The following is a 9,181-nucleotide window of genomic DNA, read 5'->3' on the forward strand; positions in this document are numbered from 1 at the left end:
TTCATATATAATAATGCTAAAAATCAAGAAACAAAGAACAAATACATTATATTGTGTTATTGACAATCCAAACAATACAAATTTCTAAGCAAACAATTAAATAAGGTAATGAAGTTTAAGTAAAATTTCTAAGAGAACAAATATTGAGCCAAAATGAGTGTATTAAACAATATATATTAAAAATCTTCGAATGTAGAAAATAAAATACAAAACTCATAAGTGAGTGGATAACTAAAGATGAAGCCAAAAATGAAGGTATCAATAACTAACCATGATCTTTACCTTATTTTAGAGGATGATACACTCTAGGTGTTTCTGAAACATGCAAAACAAAAAAATAAAATAATGATTGTTTGAATAAAAGAGTGTATAAATAAGATAAGAGATGCATATGGAGAAAATTAATTTGCAGAAATGTTTTTGGGGAGAACCAAACTATAAATAAAGAGAGAAAATGATAACAATGAGATAAGATGAGGACATAAATATATTATTAACAAAAATAAATAGACAAATAAATGTAATATTGTAAGTGAATGTATAATATAATAGAGATTGGGTACATACCATATACCATATGTTTTGAATGTTTGATCTTCCTTGAGGAAGATAACTTTGCTTATTAGATGCTAAAGGATAAAATTGCTGGAAAAATATATCTACAAAATAATGAAATTAGTGAGAACATGTCTATAAAATAAGGAAATCAATGAAAAATTATACAAAAAATCAATGATATAATAAGAAAAGATCTACAAAATAAACCAAAAAATCAATGAAAAATGTACTAAAGATCATATTTATAAAATAAATAAATAAAATATACTCTAAAGATGATGATTGAAAGAGAAGAAAAAAAGATGATAATGAAGAGACATAACAAATATGAGAAATGAAATTGGAGAAAGAGAAGATTGCTGAGATAAAAGAATGTTTGAAGAGAAAGAGAGAGTCATAGACCTAATAATAATTCTAATGCAATTTAAGTAGTCATAAAAAATGCAATAATTGTTAAGGAAGAATAAATATAATGTGAGAAGGTACATATAATTACCAAGGAACCATTAGGAGGGGGGAAATGAAGGATGATATGACATGTGACAATTGACGAGGTGACATGAAGGAGGAGATGCCATGTGACAATTGATGAGGTGGTGAGAGTTTATTTTATTAAATAGTAAATAGAAGATTATGGCATTGCCACTTTTCATGTTTTTTTTATAACAATTGATAATAAAATGAATAATAATAGATAAAGAATATTATTAGAATTTAAGTGTGAATAAAGGGGTGGTGAAAATTTATAAAGAGATACATTTTTTCTATTAACATATTAAATATAAGGATTATGTGTTATATTAAAGGAGGTGTTTGTAGTGTTGCTATCAAAAAATAGAAGTGAGATATCATTATGCATAAAATAAATTATATATACATATCATCATGAGTTTTAGTAAAATTATATGAGCCACCTATTTAAATATCCATATAAAAAGATGATTGATAATGAGTTTAATTAAGTGAAACTTCAAATGATATTAGTGTAATTTAACTTTAATTAATTATATATTTGTTAGAATGAATTGATTATTTCTAAATTTGGATATAGAAATTTATTATGAAATTACTATTCTCACTTAAGCATGTATCTTTAAAATTGTTGATGATTTATTTACAATTTACTATGTTTTTACTTTCTTTTGTATTATGTCAATCATCCTTAGAGAATGTTAATAAAATAAGTTTTGACACATACTTATTAAATATGACAATAATTATTTCGACGAACAACAAGTTATCTTTCTCTTTATTGCATATCTCAACAAAGATAGAGCTTTGTTTAATCACATACAAAGTTTCCACATGATATGGTATATTATATAGCAAATCCAAATAGAACAATGATTGTAATTCTAAATATTGTTTAAATACATAAAGAAAACAATAATTTCATAATCATATTTTATATTGAAGTGAACAAATAATCAATTTTAAGAGTAAATTATATTGAATATCTTTAAGTTTAACTTAATTGTATTTACTGCAACTTTTTGTTTAAGTTAATTGAATTATTTAGGTTGAAAGAATATGAACTGATCTCTATTATGTCAAACTTATAGGAAATGAGTATAATTTAAGCTTGACAACAGATATGGCAACACTAGAAACACATATTCAACATAACCTAAGCTTATTCTAAACTTCAGTATTAAACATATTGATCATATAAATATCAGACACTCACATAAGGGAGTCTCAAACTGAAATTTTTCCAATTGCTAATCATGCAAGATAACTAAAATGAACAATTAGTTTACAGAAGACAATTAAGGCCAACAATTAATTGATGTATACTATGAAGTGATTGCCATTATAGTCAACGAAGCCACCATGTATCATGTTCATCATCATTGTGAATAGCACAAAACTGAAAAAACAGAACTTCAGCTCCAAGCTCAGTAATAACCCTTCTTGGACCCATTGGTTCTCTACAAAGAGGACAAATGGCATTCTTGAAACCAACCCATTTATCCAAACAATCTCTGTGAAATAAATGGTCACATCTCAGCACTCTAATCTCATCCATTTCTTCAATCTTGCATAGACACACAGCACAATCTATACCTTCCTCTGAGGTAGTTGTGGATTCATAATAATCACATATACTAACCTCTTCTTCAATTATGGGCACCTTAGAATCATGGAGCTTGTAAAAGGGGTAGTAGAGAAGGAAGTTTAATACCCAAGATAGGTGAGTCCAAAGTAGAGTTAGGTACTTCATGAGCATGCTGAGAGTTTAAGCACTTAGAATGAAAAGGTTAAATGCTAATTGGACAATGAAGAGAAGGGTTTGGCTTTGCCTATGCTTGATTTTTGAATGGTGAAAGGTTGAAACTTATGCTCATATATATAAAGTTTTTTTTTGGATTCTCAAGACTATCCCCTCGCCTTTTAGATAAGGAAGTAATCATTTTCGATTGTTTAGAGTATATGATTGTTCTCCTAATAAGTATCGCTTACAAAAATCGGACATTAACTTTTTTATTATCGTAAGGATCTAACAGAGCCGTACCACTAACCAAAATATATTGTTGGTATTTATAAAGCTATTCACTATGAGTGTTGACTTGCAGACTTGCAACAAACACAGACAAAGTTGTATCTAGTGTGTCTGGTGATAAGATTTTTATATTTCTTGGTAAGAAACATATTGATGTACATGACAGCTAAAAGCTTGTACTGTAGTTAGCCAATAAATATTATTGAGGAATAAGATTTAGAATAAAATTTAGGTTCCGAGTTTTAATTAAATTATGTATTTTTTTTTAAAATTTACACGAATAAACCTTAATTATTATATAAATCAGTCTTAATTATATATAAATATTACACTGATCATCACCCTATAGAAGAGATATGCTTAATTTTTTAAACAGAAAATGGTGACAAATATACTCAAGTTAAGCAAAATATGATATATTGTGAAGATAAGTTAAAATAGTATAAGATTCAATGTTTATCCATTATTTTAGTTAGTTATAATATAATATAAGAGTGATTTAAACATTTCCTTAGTGTTATTGATGTATTTTATAACGAGCCAAAAATAATTAATAGTCATTGATTCTTATAATATTTGGATTTGTCTTCACAATATATCATATTTTGTTTGACTTAATTACATCTGTCACAATTTTTGTTTAAGGAATTATATTTATCTATCTTGTAGGGGTAATAAATATAAAATATATATATAATTATGAGTGATTTGTATATGTTTAAAAAGGATAAGTGATTTATATAATTTCACTAAAACATCAATTTTGTTTCCTAATGTAAGAGTTCAGTCAATATCTATACTTGAATTCTATGAATTCATTCAATATCGGATGGAGATGTATACTTGAATTCTAAGAATTGGTCTATGTCATACGAGGATGTATAATTAAATTCTAAGAATTTTGTCTCTGTGGAATTGTTGAATTCATAAAGTTGTGGGACATGTGTAACCTCGATGAGTCACAAAACCCAACTCACCTCATATTTTATTAAAAAAATAAATTAATAATTGGAGAGTAAAGTTGTATAGGGTAGAATGTTGGGTTTGAGTTCTTTTTTTATAGGGAGAAAGATCTAATTGGATAAAGCTTACTTGTTACACTTAATCTATTTGATAGGGGTCAGATGATGCAAAAGTATGCAATCAGTTTAGATAAAAAGAGGTAATAGAAAAGTATAGAAAAGTTGAAAGAACTCAACCCGCAGGAACTCATAACAGTTGTTGGAGATTTGCGAGTGCGTCTTCGTTCACCGTTGAATCGGGCTAAAATTTGGACAGCAGGTTCACAGCTTCTGATACTTCATTCTGAACGGTTGGATTGGTGAGAAGTCATCCGAGGTGGTATAAAATGAGCCAAAATAGTGGCTGGTTTTTCTAGTTTTTTCTGCAACTTTGTGTTCTCATTTTCAAGCTTGTTGCTCTATTGTATGTTGTATTGTTGAGCACATTTTATGCTGTATTTTAGAGAGAATCTTGTATTCATATTTTTACCATAGTGGAGCTTGATTGACTGGCTTGTGCCCGTGGTTTTTACTTCTCACATTGGAAAGGTTTTCCACGTTAAAATTTTGGTGTCCCTTGTGTGTTCTTAGTTACTACATTATTTGTTATTGTTCCTCATAGATTCTAGCAAGTTGGGAAAATAATTATCCGCTGCATATACTCTGTTAGAGTTTGCATTGTTATTGTGGTGAGTTTCCCATTAGAGTGACATCAGAGCTCTTTGGGGTTTGAGGTTATTTGACTTGCTTGAATAATGGAGGCAAATACACATAGAATGATATGTTTGAATGACACTAACTATCACTTGTGGAAATGAAAAATGAAAGATTTATTATTTGTGAAGAATTTGCATATTCTTGTGTTTGCTACTAAGAAGCCAGAGTCCAAGTTTGGTGAAGATTGGAGTTTTCAACATCAACAAGTTTGTGGTTTCATTCGGCAATATGTAGAAGACAATGTCTACAATCATGTTGTTAATTAGGAAAAGGTAAAATCTTTATGGAAGAAAATCGAATCCTTGTATACTTCTAAATCAGGAAATAATAAATTATATTTGTTGAATTCCTTGATGAATTTGAGGTACAATGAGGGAGCTTCTATTTTAGATCACTTGAATGATTTTCAAGGGTCCTTGATCAATTATCAGGAATATATATCAAGTTTAATGATGAGGTGTTGAGACTATGGCTACTGAACACTCTACCAGATTCTTGGGAAACATTTCGAGTTTCAATTACAAATTCAGCCCATGGTGGTATTGTCTCTTTGGAGAGTATAAATGGAAGTATTCTCAATGAGGAGATGAGAAGGAAGGCACATGGTACTTCATCTCATTTTAAGGTGTTTGTCATTGAAAACATGAGGAGAAGTCATCGAAAGTAACCACAAGGTGATAGATAAAAGAGCAGAAGTAAGTCCAAGTCCAAATACAAGAATATGGAGTGTCACTATTGTCACAAAGCAGGTCACATACAGAAGAATCATGGTGATGATAATCGTGTTACTACTACTACTTGTGTTGATCTTATTATTCTCTGTGACCGTGATTCAGCTAATCTTGTATCAGATGAGAGTATGTGGATAATTGATAGTGGTGCTACACTGTATGTTACACCAAGGCAGGAGTTCTTCACATCTTACACTTCTTGTGATTTCGAAGTGTTGAAGATGGATAATGATGGTGTGTCAAAGGTAGTTGATATTGGTGATATTTGTTTGCATACCAACATGGGAGTGTAGTTATTGTTGAGAAGAGTTAAACATGTTCTAGATGTTTGTTTCAATTTGATCTTTACGCAGATGCTTGATGATGGTAGTTATGATAATCATTTTGGTTCTAGAAAATGGAAATTCACCATAGGTAACTTGGTTGTGCCAGAGGGGAGAAAATTTCTAAACTGTATTGGACAAAAGTTTTGGTTGCTAAAGAAAGTTTGAATGTCATGATATGGAGACTTCTTTATGGCACTGCAGACTTAGTCATATAAGTGAAAAAGAGTCGTATTGTTTAGCTAAAAAGGATGTACTTCTAGGATTGAAAAGTGCAAAGTTGGAGAAATATTCCCATTGCATGGCTGATAAGTAGACTAGAGTATCCTTTAAGAAGAATCCTACCTCAAAGAAGTCAGGGTTGCTTGAATTGGTGCATTCTGATGTTTGTGGTCCATTGAAGGTAAAGTCATTTGGTGGTGCACTTTACTTTGTTGTTTTTATTGATGATTTTTCAAGGAAGCTTTGGGTCTATGCTTTGAAGACAAAATACCAAGTGCTTCAAAAGTTCAAACAATTCCATGTTTTGGTTGAGAGACATTCTCGCAAAAAGCTGAAATGCACTCGTATTGACATGATGGTGACTATTGTGGACCGTTTGATATTTACTGCAAGCAGCAAAGTATTAGACATGAAAAGACTCCTCCTAAGACTCCTCAGCTTAATGGCTTAGTAGAAAGGATGAACAGAACTTTGGTTGAAAGAGATAGGTGTATGCTTTCTAACGCAAAATTACCTAAACATTTTTGGGGTGAGGCTTTGTACATGACAGTGCATGTTATTAATCTTAGTCATACAGTTGCTCTGAATGATGAGGTGCTAGACAAAATTTGGTTTGGCAAGAATGTTAGGTATGGTCATTTGCGAGTCTTTGGTTGCAAGACATTTGTGCATGTTCCAAATGATGAAAGGTCCAAGTTGGATGCAAAGACAAGAAAACACATCTTTATCGGTTATGGTGAAAATGAACTTGGCTAGAAGTTGTATGATCCTATTGAGAAATATATTGTTACAAGTCGTGATTTAAAGTTCATGGAATATCAAACCATTGAAGACATTGATAAGATGAAGAAGACTACACCCGAGCAAGATAATAGATTGTTGAAATTGATCCATTTTGGATGCCTGTACATGATTTGGATACAGTTGAGAATAACATTCAAAATAGTGAGCAATGTGATTATGTTGATGATCAACATCTTGGAGATGAGTTAGATATTCCCATTGATATTGGTGAAGATGAACATGAGATGTCACAAGATGATAATCTTGGTGATGCTCTTGAACCACCTTAAGTTCAACTTCGGATGTCTAATAGGCAGAGGAAACCATCTACCAAGTACCCTTCTGATGACAATGTTGATGTGACAGATAGAGGAGAACCTGAATGTTATCATGAGGCCATGGAGAATGAAGAAAAGAAGAAGTGGTTGGATGCAATGTAAGGGGAAATGGAGTCCTTGCATGATAATCACACTTTTGATTTGGTCAAATTGCCAAAAGGGAAGAAGATTTTGGAAAACAAATGGATTTACAAGGTGAAGCAAGAAAGTAATTCTACATCTCCAAGGTATAACGCTAGGTTGGGGGTTAAAGGATTCAAACAGAGAAAATGTGTTGCTTTAAGTGAGATTTTTCTCCTATGGTGAAAATGTCATCCATTAGAATTGTATTGAGTTTGACTGCTACTCTTGATTTGGAAGTAGAACAAATGGATGTAAAACTGCTTTCTTTAATGGTGATTTGAAAGACGAGATTTATATGAAACAACTTGCTGGTTTTCTTGTTGAAGGGAAAGAAGACTATGTGTGTAGACTGAGAAAGAGTTTATATGATTTGAAGTAGACTCCATGACAACGGTACAAGAAGTTTGAGTTTGTTATGTGTGAGCAAGACTAAAAGAAGACTACTTCTGATCATTGTGTCTTCATTAGAAAGTTTGTTGATGGTGATTTCATCATCATTTTATTGTATGTTGATGACATGCTTATTGTTAGAAAAAATATTTCCATGATTGACAGGTTAACGAAGCAATTAGGCAAGTCATTTGCCATAAAAGACATGGGAGCTGCTAAGCAGATTCTTGGTATAAGAATCATGCGAGATAGGCAAGAAAAAACTTTGGTTGCCACAGGAACACTATATTAAGAGAGTGTTAAAGAAGTTTCAGATGAAAAATGCTAAGGCGGTAAGCACCCCTCTTGCTACTCATTTTAAGTTGAGTGCTAAAACAATGTCCTTCAAATGAAGCTGAAAAATCAGATATGCAACCGGTTCCTCATGCATCTGCTGTGGGAAGTTTGATGGTGTGTACAAGACCAGACATTGCACATACAGTTGGTATAGTTAGTAGATTTTTGTCAAATCTAGGTAAAGAGCATTGGAATGTTATGAAATGTATTTTTGAGGTATCTTTGTGGTACTGCTAGTTTGAGGCTTTATTTTGGAGGTGATAAACCTACTTTTGTGAGTTATACTTATTATGATATGGCTGGATACATTGATTCCATAAATTCCACTACATATTACTTAATTAAGTTTGTAGGGGGAGTTGTGGCATGACAATCTAGGTTGCAAAAGTGTATTGCATTGTCCACGATTGAGGCAGAGTTCATTGCCATTACAGAAGCATGCAAATAGTTGCTTTGGGTGAAGAAATTCTCGCATGAGCTTGATTTTGTCTAAGACAAATACTTCTTATTTTGTGTGATAGTCAAAGTGCAATTCATCTTGGAAAGAATTCAACTTTTCATTCTAGGTCCAAACACATTAATGTGAGGTATCATTGGATACGTGATGCTTTGGATGCTAGGTTGTTAGCATTGGCTAAGGTTCATACAGATGATAATGGTGTTGATTGATAACTAAGTCCTTATCAAGGTGGAAGTTTGAAACTTGTCGTGAGATCGCTGGTTTGGCGATTTTCTCCACATAGTTCTGAGAGGGAGATTTGCTGGGTTTGGGCTCCTTCTTATATGGAGAAAGACTCAATTGGGCAAATCCCACTTGTCTCACTTAATCTAATTGATAGGCGTCAGATGATGCAAAAGTGGGCAATCAGTTTATACAAAAAGAGGTAATAGAAAAGTGAGAGAGAAGTTGAAAGAACTCATCCCGCGGGAACTCATAGCAGTTGTGGGAGATTTACGACTACGTCTTTGTTCACCATTGGATCGGGCTGAAATTTGGACAACAGGTTCACAGCTTCTGGTACTTCATTCTGAACGGTTGGATCGTTGAGAAGTCATCCGAGGTGGTAGAAAACGAGCCAAAATAGTAGCTATTTTTCTGGTTTTTTCTGCAACTTTGTGTTCTCATTTTCAAATTTGTTGCTCTACTGTAGGTTGT

General features: G+C 32.1%; 1 protein-coding gene across 1 annotated transcript; it reads right to left on the minus strand.

Annotated features, from left to right (window-relative positions):
- LOC109356463 (E3 ubiquitin-protein ligase RHA2B-like) lies at positions 2,217-2,861 on the minus strand. The gene has a single exon (XM_019599783.1). It carries the CDS (start codon positions 2,786-2,788, stop codon positions 2,378-2,380), a length of 411 nt encoding a protein of 136 aa, XP_019455328.1. The 5' UTR covers positions 2,789-2,861; the 3' UTR covers positions 2,217-2,377.

The sequence above is a fragment of the Lupinus angustifolius genome, chromosome LG09 (genome assembly GCF_001865875.1).
Source record: "Lupinus angustifolius cultivar Tanjil chromosome LG09, LupAngTanjil_v1.0, whole genome shotgun sequence".
NCBI lineage: Eukaryota > Viridiplantae > Streptophyta > Magnoliopsida > Fabales > Fabaceae > Lupinus > Lupinus angustifolius.

What these genes read in the sequence shown, in the direction of transcription:
- LOC109356463 (XM_019599783.1), bottom strand. Translation starts at nt 2,788, where the DNA reads ATGCTCATGAAGTACCTAACTCTACTTTGGACTCACCTATCTTGGGTA.